General features: G+C 37.9%; 1 protein-coding gene across 2 annotated transcripts in view; it reads right to left on the bottom strand.

Annotated features, from left to right (window-relative positions):
- Positions 1-715: 715 nt before the first annotated feature.
- ASXL2 (ASXL transcriptional regulator 2) overlaps positions 716-27329 on the bottom strand; it is a 128457-nt gene continuing 101843 nt past the window's right edge. For both annotated transcript variants that reach the window (XM_059893447.1, XM_059893448.1), the window contains 5 exons: positions 20689-20852; positions 16667-16763; positions 14241-14346; positions 11250-11967; positions 716-7678 (listed from right to left, as the gene is read on the bottom strand). In XM_059893447.1, the coding sequence (XP_059749430.1) occupies positions 5195-7678; positions 11250-11967; positions 14241-14346; positions 16667-16763; positions 20689-20852 (3569 nt within the window). In that variant the 3' untranslated portion in view covers positions 716-5194. The remainder of the gene's footprint in view (positions 7679-11249; positions 11968-14240; positions 14347-16666; positions 16764-20688; positions 20853-27329) is intronic.

Raw genomic sequence — 27329 nt, 5'->3', positions numbered from 1 at the left:
CTGAGGAATTATGGGGAGAACTAGTGAACTACAATTAAAAGTGTTTCATGGGTCATTAAGATATTCTTCAAACTCTGACCTTATTTCCTTTTCAGGTCACCAATAAAGCTATATATTATTCATTTTTAAAGAACAGACTATACGCCTTTATTCCCAAAGACTATCTAGGTATCCTTTTGCTTCCTCAATCATATCCTAAAACTAAATATTTACAATCACAAAATGACTTCTCTTGAACAGCAGGACTCGATTATCTCTAGGTTATGGTTAACCTCTCCTAATGTTTGGCTCAGTCCTCATTTCCATAAACACCCTTCCTGACATCAGGGAGATCAACATTCAAGTTCTCTTAGCCCTTCTATCTCCAGATCAGTTGGGAAGGACATAAAACTGGCTGCAAAACTCACTTCTCAAAGAAGGGAAACAGAAAAAAAGTTTTCTATTGTCTTCACGATATTATTTCTTCACATAAACCCTACAGCCTGGAAGGTGGTGGAAGTGAATGTTTGCTAATGAATTATTAACCACTGTGGAGAAAGGAAAACCTATTCCCGCCCCCACCACCCCCGAGATATTTTCTTGCCATTCTTTGTCTTAGAAGCAAACAATGGGCACATTAAAAAACAATGCACTGTGTTTTGTTTTTACTTTCCCAGTAACATTAGGTGGTTAGGAGAGAGAACAGTTCAAGGGTGAAAGCACAGAGACAGACATATTAGGAGAATTTAATATTTTTACTAGAGTTTTGAAAGAAATACGCTACCCTGATTTATCACCAAATTCCTCATTTTACTATTTTCTATGCAATCTGTTGGTAATCTTCCAATAGTAGTATAAGGCAACAACTGAGGGCCCTTACCCACACCACTTTCACATGTATGTCAGACCTCAAGATGCACCGAAAACTCCAAGGTTTTTATTTCCACTTTAATTATCTTTTACTTAATAATAAAATGAAAAATAAGAATATATGAATACATACAATCTATATACATATATTTATTGCAAATACTTAAAATTCTTATGTAAAATGATTTTTCTATATTTGTGAAAAAATATGACTTTTTAAATGGTGTTGACACCAACTTCTCTGTACATACCCTCAATTCCAATGTTAACAATTCCTTTAAAAAGGCAAAAGACACAAAAGTTTAGCATTTACCAAACCAGTCTGTACAAACCTTTTAGCCAGAAGGAAAAAAAAATAGCTTGTGGTAAATAAGTCAATTTTCTATTAAAATAAAAAATAAACTCCAAAACTCTTCCCCTTATTGCATTTTTTTGGAAATAATGAGTGTCTTTAGAGTAACTTCCTTTGAAATAATTTGTGCCTTAACAGTGAGGCCCTACATTAAACATACCTTATATGAGAAATTCAAAGTCTCCCACTGTCACTTTTTACATAGATATTAAAATATATATTACTTAAAATATATTACTGGAAAGCTATTTTTAAAATTGATCTTTAATAGTTGTATCAAATGTAAAGCATTAAAAAAAATAAGTAACCAAGAATCTATGAAGGTCTTACTTCCAACTTTAGGAACTGTTTTACCTATTGTTCTCTTTCAATAGGTTATGTAGGTATTGAAACACGGTAGGAAAGATCCCTGCCTATCATGTTTCTCGGAGTCTCTTTGGACTATTCTATAAATTGAGCTGCAAACTACCCTTGGCCAAGTTTTTTTACTTAGCACATTGTTGTAATGCAACGGGGAGACTTTTCTCTCCTTGCTGTGAAATCTCTAGGTCACAGAGAAAACAACCCTGGTACTGCTTACTGACAATGAGCTCTAGAAACAAATAGTGATGTAATGACCAGAGAAGACCCCCTCATTATAACAAATAATTTCACCCAAGAGTTCTTCAAGGACTCTTAGGTGAAGAAAGGTAGTAAGAGCAATTAGGATGGTAAATGGTCCAATTATTAATGTACGAATTTATGCCTTCACCTGGAAGGCAATGACGTCTTCCTTTGGCTATTTATTTAAATCTGTGCTAACTCCTAAAATATCTACACTGTGTGCCTTCCCAGCCCATATAAGTATGCTTCCCCTGCCCCAAGAAAAATTTCCCATCTGCCAGACCTTATTCTTAAAGATGTTACATGGGGTACCACAGACAGCTTCAGTATCTTCAACACAGGGGTTACGTAGGGCAAACAACTCCAGGTTATTTTGGCTTTATTTTCTGTTTAATAGGATGGAGAATTTTAATAAAAACTCTTTAAAATTTAGGGAGTCTTCTCTACTAGACAACTTAGAACATTCGCAAGTAAGACTGAGATGATATATTGTTAATGCCACCTCCCCAAGGTGACCTGAAGTGGAAGGTTATCTGAAGGCTTGAGAAGCATACCCTGGAGGCATAAGCATCAGGCATAATGCCTGACTAGTCACTGGAAATAGTGCAACTTAATACCATAAAAATAAGCTTAGCACTTATTAGAAACATTTCAGACTGAATTGAAAGGTAAAGTAACTGAAAACCTAAGATAAAAACTGCTTTAAAGGTACTGGAATACCATATTCTAATAATTTAAAGGTTTTCTTGTTCCTACTGCTTCATTTTCAAAAGGGCCAGATTGTAATTCTTCTTTTCAGCTCAGTCAGCACATAAGATGAATGACCTTCTATGTGAAACCGTTTTGAAACCAACTGAAAGATTGCATTCAATTTTCTACCAATCTAAGAGAATCTAACTATTCTCTCATTCAGTCAAGAGTGAGGCAGTGTACCTAGTTGACGATTTATTGAATATTTTATTAGCTGGGTATTATTTGTAAAGAGAATCTGGTGAATAGTAATGCTTAGGACCTAATCTGCAAGAGCCTGGGTCAAGATGAATAGGCACGATATGGTTTGCTCTCTAAATGGACTTGAAAATCCCTGATGCCTTTCCTCCCTTCCTGGTTAGTTTGTCCATCCTCAGATTAAGAGAACCATGGAGGAGAGACTTTCTATGATAGGAAAGGTGTGAAGAAGAAAAATCATTTTGAAAATCCAAATTGTTTAACTCGTGCTCACCGTGGGGTCGGTTCTGAAACAGTCAACCACTTCCGGCAGGCAGACCACCCCTCAGTCCTGCCACTCAAGTGGGGAGTGAGGAAGCTGGGAATGGAGAGTTTTAACTGGCAATAGGTCTTTTTAACACCACCTGGGATTACCCAGGGCACTGAAAGTTTGGGAACAGAACCATGGTTTCTGACTCCTACTGGTTATTGGTTGGAGAACTTGCTCCTTATCCCTGGATCCTGACAGATTTCTTACCTCTTAGCTATGTGTGTGCTGGAAGAAAAAGGGAAGTTAGAAGGACATCAAATTATCTTGGCTGAAACTAGAACACAGATATTAATCCTATATTTGCTTTGGGCCACAGAAAACTCAGAAACAAAAAATAAAAAATGGAAGTAAATAGTTTCTTATGGGGTTTGAAAGTATTAAAAGAGTGTATGTATAATGCGGGAGGTGAGGTAGGGAGGGGTGGGTAGCAGAATGGGTGCAAAGCTAAGATTACTACTGCCTACTTGCCCCTAATCTGGAATGTGACTTAGTTAACGAGTTTAAACTGTTCTGCATTTTGTATATATCACATCCTGAATATTAAGTACAACTATGACTGTACTAGGTTGCACTAATAATATATGTCCTTTACATACATGAAATTAGGAGATTTGAAATCAATATGCAAATGATGCACACTGACAATCCCCAACTTTTTAATACCGAATTCTGGTAAACTGTAGATTTATTTTAATGTTCTTTAACCATGACCTAAATGTATGTACTCAAAAATTCTTTAGTCACTAGAGACAGGATTCAACAAAAAGGAAACAAAAAAGAATAAACAAAAACAAACAATAAAAATTTGCAGCTGATTTCTTTTCCTTTCTAGATGTTCCCTAAGTCATTCACTAAAGCCCCTTTACATTAGAAATTTCTAGTGCGTAGAGAGTAGTCCAAGAAAGGGGACATGTTTTCTAAAACAGGAAAAATGTCTGACTTTTACTGTGTGTGTGTGTGTGCACGCACACGTGTATGTTCAGAGTAATATATAAGATGACTCCCATATTCCTCAGATGCCCGGGAGGTCAAAACAGGTTTAACAGAATGGGTAAATGTGGTATTAATGAGTTTTTCTACCTGTAGCAACAGCTGACTGTAGAACATTAGGTAACAGGTTGGGAGAGAAGAGGATGAGAGGGGCTACTTTGTTTCTAGTGTTAAAATTGTTTTCCAAAGTTCTTTATGTTCAGTTCAACAGTTTCTGCACCTTTACTCTGCTTACCCAACAAAACACATAGTTCAAATCGCCCTAACACTTTTCTGTTAATTTTATATTAGTATTTCAAACTTGTTTGTAAGCTCCCATGAATGACTAAATCCTCGGAGATTATTGCTGGGATTACTGCCCTGCACAGGTGATGGTAACCCAAGGGGCCCAGCGAGGCAAACTTTTCATGGACCACACTCCCTGCTTCAGGGCAAGGGAGTGGGATTAGGGAACAGCAGGGATCCGCAAACTGCAAGCAGAGTGCCTGGCAATAGTACTGGTTCATGGAAGCCAAGAACCAAGTCAGAATTTTCAGAGTCTGAAGTACTGCCTGTGAAATTAATACCTTATCACCAAAAATTTGAACTTGAGAAGGTTCCATCTAAGGTAAAGGGACGGTGTAAACCCTGAATCCACTCCTGCGAAGGCTGAATAAACCTATGTAAAGCCTGCAGTCAGACAGTCGAGACATAATCAACATGGTCATTTCTTCAGACCATTCCCTCACTCCTTTCTTTTCCTAGCCTCTTAAGAAAGGGCAGAAGGGAAATCGCTTCCTTTCACCATGCATGGCATTAAACTTTTCAAAGTCACATGAAGTGGAACATCAATCTGAAGTCAAAGTAATACATTATTACCTCAACACCTGGAAAAATGTTAAAACAAGATGTGACATATTTACATGATTTTGTAAGTGCAAACTTGTCACAAATTCACAAAGTCTTGCTTGACTTGTACTATACAAGGTGCTTTTCCTCTAAAATGTAAGATCTGTACTCTGTATTCCTGATTAAGTAACACTTGTCTCTTAAGACAACTGAAACCTAGTTTATTTCTGTGATTCCAAAAAAACTCAAAAACCACATCTGTCAACCCTTCCCCCTTCCTGCCTCCTTTACAGTGTGTTCTCCTTCTAGTCTCATTACCGAACGACAAGGCAGGAGACACACAGTTTGGAGGGGCCAATGCAATCATCGTGGCAGAAGGCTCCACACCCCTTGCACATGATCATGGCTTTCAATCGGCAGTAACATTTCGAAGGTGTGTCCTCTATGCTGTTCTCTTCAGGAAAGGCCTGAACAGGAATGGTCTGGCCGTGGTTGCTGGGATTCATAGCTTGGCCAGCAGGGATGGTCGTGACAGTCACTGAAAAGGACATGACATCCCCGACATTGCTAGGTACCTGGCTACAGTCAGGCATCCCCGCTACGGCGGAGTTATGGTCCAAGTCCGATGAGGTGGAGACGTTGATCATGCCTCTGTAGCTTGGCCCAATCTGTGTGGGGCTTCCATACAGCTTTGGGGTTTGCAGCGGTGGAAGGAGTAGAGACTGATGGGTAGGACTGTCTGCAGGTAGAGGAAGAGCAGTAGAATTGAAAAGCTCGGGGCTGCTCCGCACGGTCTTACCTCTCGCCGCGTGAGCCATCTGCTTCTGTGCTGCCTGAATAAAATCTCTGGCTAGGGTCTTCTCATCAAATGTTTGGCTTCTAGTGAACAGGTAATTTTCCTTGCTTAAAGTGGTTTGCTCAGGCACTGGTGTCTCTGCCTTCACATTCTTTTTAGCTGAACAGTCACTGGTGGATAGGGTTTCTCTACTGTGGGGTCCTGAACTTGCTTCACACTTGCCAGAACTCTGGGAAGCCTGCGGCTCCTCCTTCACCATGACAGATTCTTGCTCATCACCAGTACTTTCCTCATCAGTATCATCTTCTTTACCGCTGCTACTATCTCCTGCTGCATTTTTACAATCTGTATATCCCATTTTCAAGGCCTCAGTGGGGCTACTTAGACAAAATCGGTCTTCGGGGTTTACAGAATGGGTCCTCCTAAGGCTCTCTGAACCCCGGCCATAGGTGGAAATGTTAAGTAAGTAGTGACCTGCCATTGCAGGCTTGGATGTCCTTCTGCCAGCAAAACCCAGCATAAACCTCTGGCTTGTGGAGATGTCCTCTAACTGGAAACCTGAGTGAGTGAAGTTGAACTGGGAGGGCTGCACAAACGAGAGAACATTCTGCCTCCGAACCCTTTGGATGAGTGTCTGAAGGATCTGATCTTGGGTTGCTTTACTTAGTCCTTCTTGGTATTGGTGTGTGTCAATGCTAGCGTCCCTTAGATCCTTACCTGAAAAGAGCTGAAGGGGTCTTGGAACCTGGGGGAGCTGCTTACTTTGCAAACTTTTACCCAGTTGCTGTGTAGCTGGATGGGACTGTCTCTCATTAACTTCCTCTCTGGTGCTATTTTCTGTTACGCTGGTACCTGCGAGTGCTCCTATCATCATCCCCTTTTCCTCTTTTGTAGTTAGTGGAACAGTTTTCATTTCAACTTTGGTGAGAGGTTTAGGCAGAATTTGCTCCAGGGGAACATCTTTGCCTTGCAGCAGCTGAGTTACCAAAGGATTATTAGCAGGGATATTAGAGCTTGGCCTCGAAATGGGTCCATTCATACTTGAAGAAGCTCCCAGGGTCTTAAGGCTAGAAGCTGCTGGCAAAGTGCTCGAGGATGGAGCTGATCCAGTAGGTGCTATGGTTACAACGACCTGGGGTACAGGAAGCTTCTCTAAAGAGGCTGTTGTTAATAAAGATGTTAAAGGGGAGGGAGTCATATCCACTGAAGCACTAGCACTTATCTCTGCCGAGGCTGGAGGGTTTGGTGTATTCTTACTAGAACCTGCTTTGGGCTCAACTGTGCCATCGACTGCAAAATGAACAGGTGAGGCACCTGCGATTAGAGCAGGATCTGCTGGAGTAGGAGGTGCCTTCTCCTGCCTACCATTACTGGGCCCCTGTGGGTGGCTAAGAGAGGCCACCGTGGCTGCCGCCCTGGAGGGATTCAGTTTTTCATTACTTACTTTCCCTAAAGCTGGTGGGGGTGTGTTAGCGTGGGCTGGTGACGGGACACTTGAGCACGCTCCACTGATGGCAGATGGTGGAGGCACTGAGGAGGTTTGCTGTAGTTGTGCTCCAGAGACACTGTGAGACTGTGCCTGGCCTGGGGTCTTGGTCTCAGATTGGGGCTGAGTCTCTGGACCACAGGGTAAAAGCTCTCTCGTACCTCCCCTGCTTCCAGTTCCTGCCAGTTCCAGTGTGGGGCCCTTTCCAGTTTCACTGACTCTGTTTGAGTCTGGACTCCCTCCTCTAGCAGTTCTCCTTTCAGCCCCCTCTCCTGGACCTTGTCCACCCCCTGGGCCAGGTCCTGGAATGGTCCCTCCAACTGAGGCGGCTGCAGCAGCTGCGGCTGCAGCAGCAGCTGCTGCCCTCTGTGCTTTGACCAGCTGGGCTTTTGCTTTGATGTCTGCGAGAGTTCTGGCTCCTGTTCTGTTAGGACTAGTGATGGAGATTGGAAAACGAGCCCTGGGAGAGACCTGCGATGTAGGAAACGGCATGGGGGAGATTCTGGAGACCGGGATCTGAAAGAATTAGGGGGGAAAAAAACAACAGAGCTTAGTTTTCATTTATAAGAGCAATCAAACTTCATTAACACAAATTCTGAGTAGGGTGAACCCTATGACAAGGACGGGAAGCCTGTGACTAAGAGACCAAACCATGGGGACAGCCACACAGGTTTGTCTCCAGGGTCCTTTCAACTCCTCTACTGGTGCCAAGGACTCCCCTCCCTCGACATTCACTCCCACCCCAAAGCCTCAAACCTCTTCTTACAACACAGCTCTCTCTTAATGTCACTACTACTCATAATAGCTGATCACTTAAGATAGAGACCTTTCTATGGTATCTACATTTTAAAATGTGTGTAAAAGCAAGAAGACAGAAACAGAAGAAATAAAGAAGTAGCACACCATTACTGTCTTTTACTTCTTGGCTTTACTACCGAGGTCCAGAGGAAAATTCTTGTTCTCTTCTCTTTTACACACGCACACTTGCACAGCTAAGCATATAGGCTGAATTATCTCAAATTACAGAGGCTTCTAGACTGCACTGGAAGGAAGACAGTGTGTGATCCACTCTGCCCACCCACATGACGGGGTAGGTATATAATGTCTGTAATGTTAACCAAAGTCATTCTCACCCCCTGCTGGCATTATACTTATTTGTGGAGCTTTTAAAAAATATACATCCTCTCAGTCCTGTCCCTAAAATTACAAATAGAACTCCTAGAGAAAAAATGCATTTCTAAAAAGCTTCTTACGAGATTCTGATGCATCATTAGGTTTGAAACCACTGATTTTCATATCATAAAATATTATACCTGAAAGGAATCTGACTCCTGTTCAAAACAATACTTTGAAAGCTACTGGAATTAATTAGAATGAACCAGTTTCTGGGCCTTTCTAAGAGTTGGCAGAACTTAAAAGAGCAAAAAACTGTTACAGATGTTCTAGGACATGTAATTAAAAACATATTAAGCCGCTGAGCTCTAAGAAAATGCATGTCATCTTTCTGGAACTCCTTAAATTGAGACTAATAAAGTCACTAAAGACTTTTCATTATCTGCAATACCCATTTCTAAAAAGGTCAGCAGTCCTGAAGAATTCTCTGTCATTCAGAAGTTAGACCTGTAGGATTCTGTAACACCTGTCACAAAGCCCACATATTTCTCATCATGAGATATACTCAGTCTCTCTCTGAAAGCTGAAATCTGCTTTACATCCAACTGCACACAGTATTTTAGAAGCTGCCCAGAGTAAGAAAGAAGCAACTGTTGCCCCTTGGTAATACCATCTAGAAGAGACAACTAATAGGGGGAAAAACAGATAAAACTAGAAAATTAAAAACAAGAAAGTAAAAAGCACAGTTGTGTAGGGGAATCATATATAGGGAACAAGCAACCTTACATTAGAATAATCTTGAGAATAACAACATATCCAGCACAATAAAGGATACCTATCATAATGACTGAATATCATTAATAACATGTTGATTAAATAAGGACAATCCTTAAGAGTGGTTAAAATAAAAAGTTTTAATGCTTAAAAATGATAATTTTCAGTTATTTATGTAACTAGTCCTATTACCTGTTTATGTAGAATAAATGAGATGTTATACTTTTTTTTTTTTTAAGTACAAAAACCACACAAGCTTTCTAGGCACTGATAACAATTCAACAATTTAACTTATTGAGAAGCCCTACCCTGGTATAGCAAAGGAATTAAGATTCTTTCTATTATGATTGTACACTGAATGGAAAATACATAATGTCTGTTTGAGTTGTCCATCTCTCTCTATACATATATGTATATATTTTATATTGTAGATATGCATATATAAAATAGATATATGTGCATATATAATTTTATACACATATACATATATAACATTTGTAATAAAATTCAAATTTTGTTTTTCTATTTAAGTTTTGTTTAAAAGATTTTGTTCTGTTATAAATTACATTAAGCTCTCTAAGAAAATGGGATTTGAGATAGGGTCTAAGGTAAGAGAGTTACTAAAGCAACTTCTGGTGGAAAGTTTTTGGGGAAATGAGGAAGGAGAAGTAAAAGAAAGGAAAAAAGTTAAATAACATTAACTTGGTCACAATGGATTTAAGTTTTCAGTGTAGAGTCTCTTTGGATTAGCAGAAAGATGAGGAAATAGAAATGATGGTTCTTACCCAGTGTCATTTATATAAAGTAAAACCTAGACTATAACTCAGCTCTCAGGTTTAGAGATAAGTTCTAATTGACATGCATTAAAGAAAGGTTTCTCATATTTTTATAAGAAGAAGAATACAAGTCATTATCATAAAACTCAGAATCTCTAGCAAAGCATGACAGTGTATGCTAATGGTAGAAAAATATCAAAAAAAAAGAAAAAGAAAAAAGGAGAGATTCCTAAGTGCTGAAATCACAAATCTTAAAATTAAAAAGTAATGAAGAACATCATACTATTATGATGCAAAATGAGAGAGATAAGTCTCACAGTGCATGAAACAGGTCAAGTACTAGTAACTTGAGTGTTTCCAAGTAGGACTTTGGTTAGTCTAAGTTGAATAAAAAAGGGAAAAAAGTATTTCTATTTGGCTTATTTTTTTTTACTTGTATTCTAATGTGAATGAATACTACCCAGTGCCTGGGTTCATAGTAGACACAATAGTGTTAATAAATATTGTTAATAAAATGTATTAAATCAATAAATACTATTAATAAAATGAAGAATGAACTGCAAACTGGTATTAGGCACAAGCCCAAGTACACACTAAGGCAGTGACACTGCTACAGAAATTTAAAAGATCTGATATGCAGCAATATAGGGCTAAGACACAAGTTAATCCCATATCCTAAGCAGTAGAGCTTAGCAAGGCTACTCCATCTTACTAAGGTCCCTCAAGTGACCAGCGGTGACTCATGGCAGCCACACACATTTCCTTTAAAAGGCTGGAACTAAAAGGTAGTTCCAGACTCTCAGAACATCAAATCAGCTATGGCAGCAATAATTGACACATTATTGACTGGGAATTTTTGTAGAAACTAATGCCTGTGGCTGTAATACTACATCTCCAGTCAATAAAGTGTTACATATCATGGCTCTTGATACAAAGATGTGATCTCTTAATCACATCAATGACCTCCTCCTGTTTATTATTATACTTATTATTTTGTCACATGAGACAAAATACTTTCCATAACTGTCTTAAAATACAAGAGTAGCCAGCAGGGGTGTGGGTGGAGGTGGACTGCACTAGATATTCAGATATCTGAATAAGTATTCAAACCCCAATAAAGATCTGTGAGGACGCAGTTCTTTTTTTTATGATTTTTTTTTATTGGAATATAATCGCTTTACAATGTTGTCTTAGTTTCTGCTGTAGAACAAAGTGAACCAGCTATATGTATACATATAAGGATGCAGTTCTAAATGCCTGTTTCTTAATAATTTTACTCGTATATGACCACAGTTACATGCATATCAAATATATACAACTGCTTCTGCATTAAGAAATACCACAAATATTTGAAACTTAGTAGGTACAACCAAAAACTTAGTGTTCAGACCATCTTTCTTTTTCAATTCTTCCCGCTCTCTTACCTTGAGAGGTGGTACTTTCCGCACCTGGAACCTGTCCCCTCTACTGAGAAAGGGCTGTGGGGAGACTTGAAATGGCTGCTGGTGCTGGCGATTCTCAGTGACACGTGGTCTTTTCTCCCAGTTTGTAGGGGCCTCTTCTTGGGTGACAGAAGATTTCCTCTTGAGGCTTTCTGGGCTGTGATCAGCCAGAGTTGATGGAGGCTCTTTCATAGTGGTCTCCTGTAGACCTGCTTCTACTATGGGCTTCACTACTGTTGTTTCTACCCCAGGGCTCTTGGGTTTGCTCAGGGATGTAACTAAAGCTTCTTGGCTTTCATTTTTGTTATAATTTGAAGTTGTAGTGAGATGATTCTCTTTCTCAGACTCCTGTTCAGCAGAGGCAACTGGCTTTTGCTCCAAGAGAGCCTCATCCTTTGGGCACTTGATGGGAGGAACGCTGCTAAGCTCATTTGTATTGGTAGCTGAGGAAAGTAGGGGCTCTGGGGATTTGGAGTTTGGCTGCATCTTATCTTGGCTTTCATGCTCTTCTTTTCTGACTGGTGATGGCAGTTGCAGTACTTCTTCTTTAGACACTAACTGGGGAATTACTGGGACTATACTGACAGGAGAGGCCTCTGAAGGAAGCATGGATTTTGGTTGCTCAGCTGGGGTTTTCTTTACTTTGGGATCGTTGGGTGAAGCTGTCAATTTCTTTGAATCTTCAAGGCTCAGGCCAGAACTAAAAGGTGGAAGAAAGAAATACTGTAGTTGAGAAATGGCCTATGTTATTGAATATATTATGAGATAATGGTGTATGACAATGTCTAGAAGAACCTGTGACACTTAGTAGGTAATTTTCATATATTATCTTCACTATTATTATTAGTGAAGGGTCTGGAGCCAGAGTGCCTGGATTCAAATCCTGGCTCTGATACCTACTATCCATGTAATAAGTAAGTGACTAGCCTTCTGTATCTCAGTTTCTTTAATTGTACATTGTGTTGCTATTATGAGTAACTAAATTAATGCATGTGAAGTACTTAGAATAGCACCTAGCACATAATAAAAGCTCAATATAATGTTAATTATTATTACTTCTGCTTACAAAGGGGCTACATTGCCTAGAGGCATGGATCACAGACTACCCACAGAGCAGTTAAAGAAGACAAAGACCCATGTACCCTGGGACTGTGGGTTTGGACTGTGATCAGCTCTACTCTGCAGCACCTGCAGAAAGGCTGGCCCAAGAAATCTCAGGGACCCTGAGGAGACAGCAGGAGAGCTGGCTGCCAATATTCACTAGAGGTTGAAAACGAGAACTCACTTGGTATAGCTCTAAAATTCTGAGATCAAGTGCCTCTGAGCTACCCTGGGAGTGAAGAACAAGTGAGACTTCCACAGTGTGGCCTGGCTAAGAGCTAGGCTACCCTGTAGGGGTCACTAGAGACTCCTCTTACAACAAGCAAAAACAAGATAGCCCTCTTTGGTGACTTCAATAATCAGTACTGCACCCCTGAGATGGAATGGCTAAGAACAAATCTGGACAGTAATCAAATATAGTCCTTCCAAAAAGCTGGCAAAAAAGTAATAGCTAAAAACAGAAAGACGCAAGAATGGCTGTAATGCTCCATCTTATAAGGAGGGAATGAACAATATTTATGGAATAACTGCTACCTGTAATAATGGTCTAAATGTATTCACCCTCGTTTCTGTAGAAAAGCTCAAAGCTCATACCAAGAAGGTAGAAAAATTGGTGTACAGTGCTCTTCATCTCATTAAGAATCACTTCTGAAATGACCATGAAGGGGATCAAGGAACACTACATGGAGATAAGGAAAAGAGCCATTCGTTCTCAAGCTATGGTTATGGAATATCCTTAAAGGCTGCCATCAGGTAGGAAGGGAGACTAATAGACAATTAAAACTCTGGGTGTTCAATTCTATTTCAAACAATAGCTCCACTGTCATCTATTTAAGTGTCCCCATTAAGATTTTTTTTTTTTTGGCTGCACTGCATGGCTTGTGGGACCTTAGCTCCCTAACCAGGGATTGAACCTGGGCCACAGCAGTGGAAGCGCCGAGTCCTAACCACTAGAACACCGGGGAAATCCCCCCATTAAGATTTTGTTAGGAAAAAAACTGACTCAGACTATAGCCCCTTGAGAAAAGGGTCTGTATCTTGATTCAGCTATGAATATCTTCCAGTGCCTTCTACAGAAGAAAGGCTGTTTAATTACACGTTGAATACAATGGTCCATATTACAGGATTCCTTAGTGATTCTGGATAACTTATCCTATTGTGGGATAACTGACTACAATAAAAAAATGTATAGAACTTCAGTATTCTTATATATTATAAAGTTACTGGAAGAAAAACCAATCTATTCAAAGTAAGGACTCTAATTCAAGATAATAAATTTTTTTTTTTTTTTTAAAAAGAAAACACACCATCTACAATGGTAATGTGTTAAGAGTCAAGGATTGGGACTTCCCTGGTGGTCCAGTGGTAAAGAATCTGCCTTACAATGTAGGGGACGCGGGTTTGATCCCTGGTCAGAGAATTAAGATTCCACATGCTGTGGGGCAACTAAGCCCATGCGCCGTAACTAATGAGCTTGAGTGCCTCAACGAGAGAGTCCACGTGCTCTGGAGCCCATGCGCCCTCGAGCCCGTGCGCCACAACTAGAGAGAGAAAAACCCGCACGCCACAACTAGAGAGAAGCCCGCGTGCCACAAGGAAGAGCCTGCACACCACAACGAAGAACCCACGCACCACAACTAAGACCCGACACGGCCAAATAAATTTAAAAAAAAGAGTCAAGGATTATGAGTAATCCAATTCTGTGTACCTAAGATTCGTAAGAAAAAAAAATTTTTCTTGGTAAAAAAGAACTAGTGAAAAAAAATGAAGGAAATTGCAGACTAGATTTTCTGGAAAGGTAATAAGATGAAGCACCACATGACGTATGTATAGGAATTAACACTGGTTTACAGAACCTGTCTTGATATTTACCTCTGACCATAGTAGCTTTCAAAGAATTGTTCTTTCCAAGGCTCTACTTTTTTCTCCTTCTCAATCTCTTGTCGAATTCTCACCTGCATCTCAGGTGTAAACTCACCTGTATGTACCAAGGGGGAAAAAAAAGATATTCAATAGAAATATGCTATTTGCTACTTTCAACTATTTGTAAATCATGACAGACTCATGCAGGAGTCAGAATACTATCACATGAAAGTAACAGAAATGCCCCCAAATTCCTCACTGTAAGGGGAACTACCTAGGAGCCGTCAGGTGAAATAAAAACCCTTGCACGCCACTCCATGTAGTTACCAGTGCGCAGCTGAAGTTAACTGGCCACTTCTCTGGGCCTTTCTTGTAGCAACCCTCACCTCTGCTTCAAATATCATAGTCCCTCTAGATTTCTTACAAACCTTGAGTCTGTCATTTCTCTTCCACTGGAAAAATAGTCATCTGGTCATAGGCTTTCAGTAAATAATGCCACTGGACACTTTATTATTAAAAAGTTCTGTTTCTCCAAGGCAACCTGTGCTTTAGACCTTTTAGCTCTAACTGCATAATGAACAGTTATGGCCCTGCTTAAAGACATTTGAGGTTCCAGTAAAAAGGTAGGGAGTAGGAATTCCCTGGTGGCCCAGTGGTTAGGACTTTGTGCTTTCACTGCCGAGGGCCTGGGTTCAATCCCTGGTCGGTGAACTAAGATCCCACAAGCCGCACGGTGTGGCCAAAAAAAAAAAAAAGTAGGGAGTTGTTTTGGAGTTGTTAGTTTTCTAATTGTTCCAGAAACTGTATGAGTCTAGTGCCCTAGCAACAAGACACTCAATATGCCAAAGGCCCAGCTGCTCTGAATATGCCATTTATTTTCAAAACTACCAACCACGCCTCAATTCTTCCCACTCTATCAGTAGAGAACAATGAATGTGCTTGGTAGGCCATCTTCAAACCTGTGACTCAGATAGGCTGTTTTTTTATTCTCTAATACCCAGGACATTAGAGAATAAGAAGTGGAAATGGTAGATTTGAAGTTTAAGACCTCCTGAGGGTAAGAAGAGGGAAAGGAAAAGTGTTAGAGGATAGTGGATATCACAATCCTAGGCATATGAGTGGGAGAAGAGGGATCTGGCTGTCAGAATCCAACCCAGAACTTCTGAATTTCTGCTCTTTGGTTGTGTCTACTGTGCTTGATAGAATGAGGAATAAATAGTACTGAATTCTGTTCACATGTATACAGTGTTCAAAGTTTTTGCTGCTCATGAAATATGATCGCATGACTATAGGTATAGCAGTGACTGCTCATATGCAAAAAAAAGGTAACATAATAATCAAGGTATCACTGTTGATAATATCTACTTTTAAAAGTTGGGGAGTAGGGAACATAAATCCAAATTATTCTTAAAGAAAGTACTGGTAACAGGTATGTTTTAAAGTGCTCATGTGATTTTGACTCTTTCAGAAAAAGGGGGTCTCTGCTCAAGGAAATCTTCAAGAAAGAGAAAGGCTGAAAGTAATCAGTAAGAGATCCCTTCTACACAGAATTTGCCCTAAAAAGAAAAACAGGAAGGGAAAAGTCAACAACTACAGTGAAAAGTACAGATATTAAAAAAACCCACTGAAGCACAGGCAAAACAAAATCATTGTTTTTGGGGCCCGGATGTCTGTACTTTAAAAAAATACCACAAGTGATTATAATGAGCAGTCAGGGTTAAGAACTGTTAATAGTGACCGATACTACACGCTATGCAGACGCAGTCAAATCAATCACTTTTTTATGCTTTATAATATACCCTCTGTAAATCTGTTAGATCAGAATTAGAAACATGGCAAAGCAGTAACCACAGTTAGCAATTCTTGATCATAACCTGTATTTATTAAAATGCTCTGGCTGCTACTGAACTGTACACTGCAAACGGGTGAATTTTACAGTACGTGAAACATTTCTCAAAGCAGTTTTTTAAAAAGTTCTTAGTTTTTTAGATTCTTTTTACTGTTAGTTTCATTGAGATTGGGCAGCAAGAAAGAAGTTATCTCACTGCTTACCAAACCATGATTCATAGCACCATAAAATAACTCTAATTCTATATTCTGCTTATTAAAATTCCAATTCCTAGGCATTAAGCTAGAATTAATGAAACAGAATCTTTAGGAATAGGGCCTAAAAGTCTACATTTTTTTTTAGTTTACCAGGTGACTTTAAACCCTTAAAGAAACATGCTGCTGAACTCCTTCGGGAGCCAAACCTGGTTAGATGCTCTAAATAAAAGTCTAGCAATGTGTTTCACATAGAATAGCTAGTTCTACCCTATGAAATGTTCTATCCTTTGCCTTCCAAAACTGGGCAAATACCCATTGAGGCTCAGAGGTGCAAATATGCCTTCCAAGTGCATACACATCCTAGGAGACACATAAAGTTGAACACTTACCTTCTGAAAGTCTTTCCTTCCAGCCTTGGGCTGCTGAAGTGAAGAATTCATTATTAAGGGCTGAGCCATTTAACTTCATCAGACCATCTGGACCAACCTGGGTCAAAGAATAAGCCACAGAAAGCTTAGAAAGAAAGCCAATTGTATCATGTGGAATTTGATGTTCCTGTCCTTTTAGAAAAGAATGTGTGTAAGTTAAATTTTACAGAAACATGACTGTATCATACCATGCTGCTTATTATGGACACTTCTATTTTATAATGTAATATTATTTTTTTTCTAAAAAACTTCTTTCCTGTTTACCTCTCCTCCCTTCTTCCTCTCCTTTCAATTCCATTCCGCATTGGTTAATTATACTCAAAGAATCATCTGCAAACACATATATAAGAGGTACTTTTCTCACATAATACAAGTGGAAGTCTCTCCAAGTCAACTGGCATAGTTTTAGCTCCTTTATAATAGCTGCAGATTGTTTCACTGTATGAATGTCCCTCAATACATTTACTAATTTCCTGATCATAAACATATATTTTGTTTCCAGTGCTTTCCCATCATCAACAAAGCTGCAATAAGCATTCCAGTAAAGATGAATATACTAGTGCTTTTTTCTATGCGATAGGTTCCGAAAGCAAAGAAATACTTGTGTGTGTGTGTGTGTGTGTGTAACTAAGAGACAGTTAGATTATTTTCCAGGAAGGCTAATAAAATAATTCACATTTCTACTAGAAATATACGAGCATACTCCTTATCTTGTGAACAAGAGATATCAACATGCTATTTAATTTTTGCCTATTAATGAGTTTGAAATGATTAGAACTTCCTTCATCCTGACTACTGGAGTTTTGTGTATCTTTTGGCATGTTTATTGAATATTTACATTTGCCATCTAGTGAAATGCCAATTCCTATTATTTGCTCATTATTCTATGAGGATGCTTATTTTTAACTATCTTGTGAGAATCCTTTGCATGCTATACATAGTAAAACTGCCACATACTTTAAAGATATTTCCTCCAATCTATCTGTTCACTGACTTCATTTGTGATGTCTTGCCAAAAGGTTTTAAGATTTCTTCTCTGCATTAGAGATTTTATTTATTAACTGTCATTCTGCCCAAAGTTAATATCTAGATTTCTACCAGAATCTCTATGCAGATTTTTCATTAATAAAATGATCTTAAAATTCACATGGAAAAAAAATTAATATGAAAAACTGAGAGGGGGGAATTGCCTTACCATTTATTAAGCATACCACACAAAGCCACTGCAATCAAAACAATTATTACTAGCATTAGAGTTAACAAAGAAATGAGTGAAAGAGGAGAGAGTGCCTATAAATATAAAATGCCTGTAAATGAACAGAATATATAACAAAGATGGTATTTCAAACTGAGAGAAAAAGATGGTCATTAAACATGTACTGCTGGAACAATTGGCCATCTAGTCGGTAGAAAATACGCTGAGCCACAATTTCAGAACAATATAAAAAATATTCTAGATGCATTTAAAGACTAAATTTAAGTTTAAAGTCATAAACAATTTTTTGAAGAAAATTTAGGTAATTATTTGGACATCCTAGGGATTAAGGAACTCAACTCACTTTATTTTCTAAATCTATCTGGGCCAATATTATTTTCCCCTGGCCCTAGAGCAGAAATTGGGAAACTTCCTGTTAAGAGATAGACTACGAATAGGCCATATACCCTCTGTTGCAACAACTCAACTCTTGACACTGTGGCAGAAAGTAGCTATAGATAATATGCAGAAACTAATGGGAGTGGCTGAATGCCAATAAAACTTTCTTTACAAAAACAGGCAGTGGGCTGAAATTGGCCTGTGGGCTACAGTTTGCTGGCTGCTGATATGTACTCTATAGATTTGGCAGAGGAGTAACAGGCTTCCCTATGAGGACAGGTCATCCAACATCTCCTTGAATATTCCAGTGCTGTACAAGTTTCTCCAAAACAAGTCAATCCATTCTACAATTTAACAGCTCCAACTGTTTAAAAAAATGTTATTTTAACCCCAAATTTGCTTCCTGGAGAAACGAAGAAGTTTACCTCTTCCATAGATTGGTCTTCAAATATATCTGAAGAGAGATGTTTTAATCCATGCCCCTCCCTTGTTCCTTTCTCTGGTCTAAATAATGTTTTTCGACTGTTCATTGTTGAGTACTCCATACACTAAAAGATGGTTTCCAATGTTTCATGTTAGTAATAACCAGAATTTTTGATAAACTCCAAATTTCATCTGACAATGAAGCAGAATTTCATTAATAAATTCACTAATAAACTCCATACTCCATATTCTCAGATTACTATGTCCTCCCACCACAATAACTGAAAAAGACAGGCAAGTAGCCTCCTATTAAAATTACCCCACAGGAATGGGAAGTTGGGTAAATTTTAAGGTCCCTTTTAATTCCAAAATTACATGCGGCAATTCTCCTTCTAAGACAGGATAAGGGCCATTAGTCAAAAGACAGTTCTGGGGCTTCCCTGGTGGCGCAGTGGTTAAGAATCTGCCTGCCAACACAGGGGACCTGGGTTCGAGCCCTGGTCCGGGAAGATCCGACGTGCCGTGGAGCAACTAAGCCCGTGCGCCACAACTACTGAGCCCGTGTGCCGCAACTACTGGAGCCCACGCGCCTAGAGCCTGTGCTCCGCAACAAGAGAAGCCACTGCAGTGAGAAGCCCGCGCATTGCAACGAAGAGTAGCCCCCGCTCACCACAACTAGAGAAAGCCCGTGCGCAGCAACGAAGACCCAACACAGCCCAAAAAAAAAAAAAAAAAGACAGTTCTGAGGAACCCACACTAGAATTCTATAGATATATCCTCTGTTAGGTCTTGTGTTATTAGTCCCAACCTAAAATTTGAGTCTTTTAAAAAGATGAGAGCAATCCCTAGCAAGAAGAGAAGCTCTCTAAAAACTCTGCCAAAACTTCAGTCTCCTAACTTGTTCTAACCAAGAACTGGGCATCCCCAAAGCTATAATTTCTCCAAGGAGTGTTAAGGTGGGGAGAGCAGCAGCTGGGAAGGATCAGTTTTACTTCTTTGTCCCTACTGCTGGTAGTATACCTGACTTATCTGAACTCCCCAGAAATGGAATCTGACCTTTCACAGGTGCTGATTCATAGCAATATGAAATTGATATCAATATAGTCTAGTAGAAAAATGATTTTCAGAATGAGAAAGATTTAGTTTTGACTTTTCTATAAACTAGGGAATATATCTAGCTTTCTTACTGTAAACCAGGGAAAACAACTCTCTGTCATCATGTTTTTATAATAATTAGAAAAAAGTGGAGTGCCTAACAGATTACTTAGAACATAGTTAGGTACTTCGAAATAATCATTAATTAAAAAAAAAAAAATCTCAGAATTGAACAAACCTCACAAATCATAATGATCCTTTTGCAGAGGAGGAAACAGAAGATCAAAAGGGGGATTGACTTGCTAGTCACTCCTTCCTTGATGAAAGCCTAAGTCTTAGACTTTTGCCTTATTCCTGACCAACCTAAATCTCTCTGGTCCCTGACTAGACTCTTCCAAACCTTTGGCATTTCTTCTGGGTACTGTATGTTTTTTTTAAGGAGTATAACTTATACTGGATTTCAAAACTTATTACAGAAGCAATAAATGTTTGTTTTAGAAAAATTTAACAAATGAAGGAAAAATAATTAACATTCTTAACCCCATCAAAAATCCATTAAAAAACCCCAGTGTAACGCCTTAAGACAATTCTTCCTCCTGAACTATATTCTGCGGATGTCTACATCCTAATATGATAGCTAGACAAATTTTATTCCATAATCTTGACATTTCTGATAAGAGGGTTCTTTTCCTTGATGAGCCTTACAGGGCCAACCTATTAAAAATATTATTTCTTGTTTAATACCTTTGATATCACTTCTTTACAGGTACACACAAAAGCCGTTTAAAAAGTCTTAAGGAGTTCTAAAGGTGATGATTGAAGGAAGCCCCAGATGGGTTATAAAACTGCTGATATGCCTGAAAGAACGCACCTGTCGATCCACCTCTGGAAGTAGTAGAAGCAGTCGCTGTTGGCAATCTCCAGGAAGGACTGAAAAGGTGTGTTTGTTGATTAGTGCTCGTAGGTTTGTATTAACCAGAATGGAGTCTGGTGTCTCAACATCAATTTCAGCACATTTAGTCCTCTTCATTTGCCCTATAAAAATATGGAAAAGAATCACTTGGGCCTCCTTCACATTCCTGTTTTTATCAAACTATACCTTTCTCTGCAGTGCAAAAAAAACACGGTTGTAAGTACTTTAAAATATCACACTGTGAAGAAGGTAACACTTAAGGTTCTCAGAAATAAACAAAGCTAAGTTTTGTTCGTTCATAAAGGATAAAAGAATATGTTATCTTCCCTGCAAAAATGGAATAAAGTCTGTAAAAGTACATCTTTTCCCATACTAAAGATACATTTTATGTTTGAGACTCGATCATTTCTCAAATGGAACTAGGGAAGTTTACACAGAATGACTAAAAAATGGAAAAATTCAAATATATATATAAATCATACTGAGGCTCTTTTTCCCTTCCCGTGATAATTCTTTTCATCAATTTTATTTGCATTAGCTAAAAATGTTATGATTGAATAGCTTAGCAGTCAACAGAAAATCTGTTCACAATAGGAAGGTTTCAGTCTTTCAAAACACTGATGGATTTGAGTACAAAGTTTAAAACTTTTGCACCAAAAAAAAAAAAAGACTAACTTGGAAAAATATTTGCAAGCCATGACAAAAGGTTACTATTATTATTATTTTTTTTCCTGGCTGCACTACGCGGCATGCAGGATCTTTAGTTCCCCAACCAGGGATCGAACGCATGCCCCCTGCAAAGGAAGGGCAGAGTCTTAACCACTGGACCGCCAGGGAAGTCCCAGAAGGTTACTATTCTTGATATTAAATGTGCATCTATAAATCAACATGAAAAAGATAAATATCACCAAGAGAAAAATGAGCAAAAGGAATTAACATGCAATTCATAGTTGATTAACCATAAACAGCTGCTAAGGTATTAATATTTAAAGAAATGTCAGTTAAACTAATGAACATGTTTTATCTATCAAATGGCAAATATTGCAATATAGTGATGGGACTATTCACGGAAAAAGCAAAAACCACTTTCAAATAATGCTGGTGGGGCTGAAATCAGTATAATCTTATTAGAAGAAAATTGAACAATACACAGCAAAATTTTAAGGTGCATAGGAATCTAGGATCCATAAATTCTACAATTTGGAATACTTGCATAAAGTTACACAATCCTGGATGTGGGTAACCTCTGGCTCCTGGCACAAACAAAAGTCATCTCCCTTGATAGGAAAGGATTCCCCTTAACTTAGGCCCATAGGATTCCTACAAATTAAAATCCAGCACTGCCTAACAAAGATTACCCTGACAAACCAGGAGGTATGCCAGTATGACAGAAAGTAAGCAGTAACCAGAAATAAAAGATTTAGACCTAGAAGTACTGCTATCACTGAAACTGTCACATACATAGAATACAGAATAGCTATGTATAAAATAATTAAAGAAATAAAGAATGTAATTGTAAAGATGAGGCTAAAATAATCAGGAATGAATAAAAAGACTTTGAAAAACTAAATTTTAAAAATTGTTGAAATCAGATACCATGAGTGGATTAAACAGGAGGGAATTATAGCCAAATAATTTATCCAGGATATAGAAAAGACAGATCAGATAAAACATTCTGAGAGCTTTAGCAGAAACATGAATGACAGAATGAGAAGGTCTAATATATGTGCTTGATTGGAGACCCAGAAAGAAGAAATTAAGAGAATGGGAAAAGGAAATATTTGAATAATTTGCAGCAGTACATTTACCAGAACTGATGAAAACCACAAACCTAAAGATCTAGAAGCAAAACATATTCAAAGCAGGATGAAAAGAAATCCACGCTTAGTAAAACTGCTCATCAAAGAACAAGAAATAGCTTGAAAGCATCCATAAGGAAGGGAAAGATTTCCTAAAAAGGAACAGAATAACAGCAAGCATCTTAACAATGAAGGAATCTGTAACAAATGGGTTAACTATAAAATGCTGAGAGAAAATAACCATCCATCTGTAATGATATGTATAGTAAACTCTCCTTGAATGAACATAAAACAAAGATATTTATAGAAATAAACAAAAATTGAGGGCATTTTCTACCAAGAGACATGCTGTAAATAAAGTTCTCAAAAACCTGTACTACAGGAAGGAAAATCACTGCAGATGGATGGGCTGGAATACAATGGAGAAAGACAGACATGCTTGCATAAAACAATAGCATTCTAGTGCCTGATCTGTGAGATTAAAAACAAAGAAGCAAAACGTCAGATAATAATATTATTTAAGTCCAAATAGAAAAAGATCAGTGCGCTAAATTGTTATAAAGTACTTCCATAGTTCTGGAAGAAAATCAAGATGGCCACTTTTTTGCTAAAAGAATAAATCTTAAAAGTTCTCATCACAAGGTAAAAAAAAATGTAACTGCGTGAGGTGATGAATGTTTACTTACAGTGGTAATCATTTCACACTATATACATATATAAATCATCATGTTACACACCTAAAACTAATAGAACAGAAACAGGATGCATATGAAACTCAGCAGAGAGAGAAAAAAACTATGAAGGAATTAAAATGGACAACATATAAAAATACTAGCAAACCGAATCCAACAATATACCATGATCATATACCATGATCAAGTGGGATTTACCCCAGGGATGCAAGGATTCTTTGATACATGCACATCAATCAATGTGATACACCACATTAACAAACTAAAGAATAAAAACCATATGATCATCTCAGTAGATGCAGAAAATCTTTTGACAAAATTCAACACCCACTTATGATAAAAACTCTCCAGGAAGTGGGCATAGAGGGAACCTACCTCAACATAATAAAGGCCATATATGACAAACCCACAGCTAACATCATTCTCAATTGTGAAAAACTGAATTTCCTCTAAGATCAGGAACAAGATACAGATGTCCACTCTCGCCACTTTTATGCAACATAGTTTTGAAAGTTCTAGCCACGGCAATCAGAGAAGAAAAAGAAATAAAAGCAATCTGTATTGGAAAAGAGGAAGTAAAACTATCACTGTTTGCAGATGACACGCTACTATACACAGAAAATCCTAAAGGCTACCAGAAAGCTACTGGAGCTCACCAATGAATTTGGTAAAGTTGCAGGATACAAAATTAATACACAGAAATCTCTTGCATTCCTATACACTAACAACAAAAGATCAGAAAGAGAAATTAAGGAAACAATTCCATTTACCATTGCATCAAAAAGAATAAAATACCCAGGAATAAATCTACCTTAGGAGGCAAAAGACCTGTACTCAGAAAACTATAAAATGCTGAGGAAAGAATTCAAAGATGACACAAATAGATGGAGAGATATACCATGTTTCTGGACTAGAAGAATCAATATTGTCAAAATGACTATACTACCCAAAACGAATCTACAGATTCAATGCAATACCTATCAAATTACCCATGGCATTTTTCACAGAATTAGAACAAAAATTTTTACAATTTGTATGGAAACACAAAAGACTCAGAATAGCCAAAGCAATCTTGAGAAAGAAAAATGGAGCTAGAGGAATCAGGCTCCCTGACTTCAGACTATACTACAAAGCTACTGTAATCAAAATTGCATGGTACTGGCACAAAAACAGAAATATAGATTAATGGAACAGGATAGAAAGTCCAGAGAGAAATCCATGCACCTATGGTCAACTAATCTATGACAAAGGAGGCAAGCATATACAACGGAGAAAAGATAGTCTCAAGGAATTCTCAAGGAATTAATCTCCAAAATATACAAACAGCTCATGCAGCTCTATGTCAAAAAAACAAACAACTCAATCAAAAAATGGGCACAAGATCTAAATAGACAGTTCTCCAAAGAAGGCATACAGATGGCCAAAAAACACATGAAAAGATGCTCAACATCACTAATTATCAGAGAAATGCAAATCAAAACTACAATGAGGTATCACCTCACACCAGGCAGAATGGCCATCATCAAAGAGTCTACAAACAACAAATACTGGAGAGGGTGTGGAGAAAACGGAACCCTTCTACACTGTTGGTGGGAATATAAATTGGTACAACTACCATGGAGAACAGTATGGAGATTCCTTAAAAAACTTAAAAACTACTATATGACCCAGCAATTGCACTCCTGGGCACATATCTGGAAAAAAAATCATAACCTGAAGGGATACATGCCATCTTAATGTTCACTGCAGCACTATTTACAACAGCCAAGACATGGAAGCAACCTAAATGTCCATCAACAGAGGAATGGATAAAGAAGACGTCGTACATATATACAATGGAATATTACTCAGCCATAAAAAAGAATGAAATAATGCAATTTGCAGCAACATGGATGGACCTAGAGATTATCATACTAAGTGAAGTAAGTCAGAAACACAAAGACAAATATTATATGATATCACTCATATGTGGAATATAATTTTAAAAAAATACAAATGAACTTATTTACAAAACAGAAGCAGCCTTATAGATATAGAAAACAAACTTATGGTTACCAAAGGGGAAATGTGGCGGGGAGGGATAAATCAGGAGCTTTGGATGAACACATGCACACTACTATATAAGACAGATAACCAACAAGGACCTACTGTATAGCACTGGGAACTCTACCCAATATTCTGTGATAATCTATATGAGAAAAGAATCTAAAAAAGAATGAATGTATGTATACGTATAACTGAATCACTTTGCTGTATACCTGAAACTAACACAAAGTTGTAAATCAACTATACTCCAATAAAAAATTTTTTTTAATTAATTATTTATTTTGGCTGCACTGAGCAGCATGTGGGGTCTTAGTCCCCCAACCAGGAATGGAATCTGAGCCCCGTGCAGGGGAAGGGCAGATTCTTAACCACTGGACCGCCAGGGAAATCCCTCCAATAAAAATTAAAAAAAAAAAAAAAAAAAAAAAAAGTTGAGGCAAGCCAAAAAAAATTTTTTACTCATTAAAAAAAGGGAAACAAACAAAAAAAAATCAGGACAAAGATCAACAAAAAAATAAGATCGTAGAAACAAGTCCAAATAGATTAACAATCACAATAAATATCAATGGATAAAATTCACCAAAGAAAAAAGATTTATATATTGAATTGAAAATAAAGAAAATTCAGCAAGCTATATGTTGTGTAAAGAGATATATCTAAAGTACAAGGACATAGAAATGAACAAAGTAAAAATGTAACAGGCAAAAACTAACCATAGGAAAACTGGTGCACCTCTAGTAATATCAAACGAAAGACACTTTAAGTAAAACACTTGATCAGTGATTGACAAGGTAAAAAAAAAGGGGGGGTTCAATCCACCAGGAACATTTTAAACTTGAAAATATCTAATATTAGGTAGCTTCAAAATATGTGATATGAAAACTGACAGAACAACAGGGAGAAGTGAACAAAGCCACCATTAGGATAGGAGATTTCAACACATCTCTCTCAATTATTAATAAATCAAGCCATACCAAAAGCAGTCCAAAAAACAAGGGGGGAAAAAGGCTGAACTATTTTTCAGATAAACAAGCTTGATCCAATCAACACAGAATTCTGTGTTGAATAACTACACTACACTTATAAATTTGAAATCTTAGTAGTAATTATAACAACAATGATCAATGACAGCAGCAGTAAACACATGTATATAGGGCTTCCTAAGTGTCAGGCACTATTTTAAACACTGACATGTATTAACTCATTTATTTTTCATACAACCCTATTTGCATGAAAGAAGATGAATTTTCATTTATTTCTTGGCCATTAGGTCAAACTTAAATACACCATGCCTTCTTTTTTTATAGTTAATTTTTCCTAGTTGTGTTATGAAAGTCAGAAATTCTTGGCCCATACTTTCTTAATTTTGTAACTCCACGTTTCAAATGCAATTGAATGAAGACACTAAAATTGTGACTTTAACTGAATTTAAGTAGAATATTGGCTCTATAAGGAAGAAACTTTGTTCTGTTTATCACCACATCTCTTGGGCCCTAAACCTGTGCTTGGCATATTAGTATACCTTCTATAAGTATTTGTTGACTAAATGAATATTTTTATTTTTTCAATTTTTGGTCACGCCACACACCATGTGCGATCTTAGTTCCCCGACCAGGGATCGAACCCGTGCCCCCTGCCTTGGAAGCGTGGAGTCTTAACCACTGGAGCACCAGGAAGTCCCAATAAATGAATATTTTAAATCTTTGGCAGTGCGACTGATGCTCAAAGGGCATATTGAGTTTAAGGCAGATACTGTCTCTAAGAAAAATGTACCAATTTACAATCCCACCTACATTCAAACCAGATTTTTACAAAGAACTTGTCTGAAAATATTAATTCTATTCTCACACTTAATAGTTTGGTAGGGTCTGTTTTATATAAAAGAATGTAAAATAACTTTCCTTTAGAATTTTGTTGGCATTTCTGCACTATCGTTTGGCTTCTATGTTGCTGCTGAGATATCTGCCATCCCAATTCTTGAATCTTTATATGTGAACTACTTTTTTCTCTTTGGAATCTTCTCGTTGTCCTAGATGTTTTGAAATTTCAAAAGAATGGTCTT

This window comes from Balaenoptera ricei, chromosome 13, assembly GCF_028023285.1.
Source record: "Balaenoptera ricei isolate mBalRic1 chromosome 13, mBalRic1.hap2, whole genome shotgun sequence".
Classification (NCBI taxonomy): Eukaryota; Metazoa; Chordata; class Mammalia; order Artiodactyla; family Balaenopteridae; genus Balaenoptera; species Balaenoptera ricei.
Note: the sequence above shows the minus strand (reverse complement) of the source record. Positions and strands in the feature narration are given on the sequence as shown.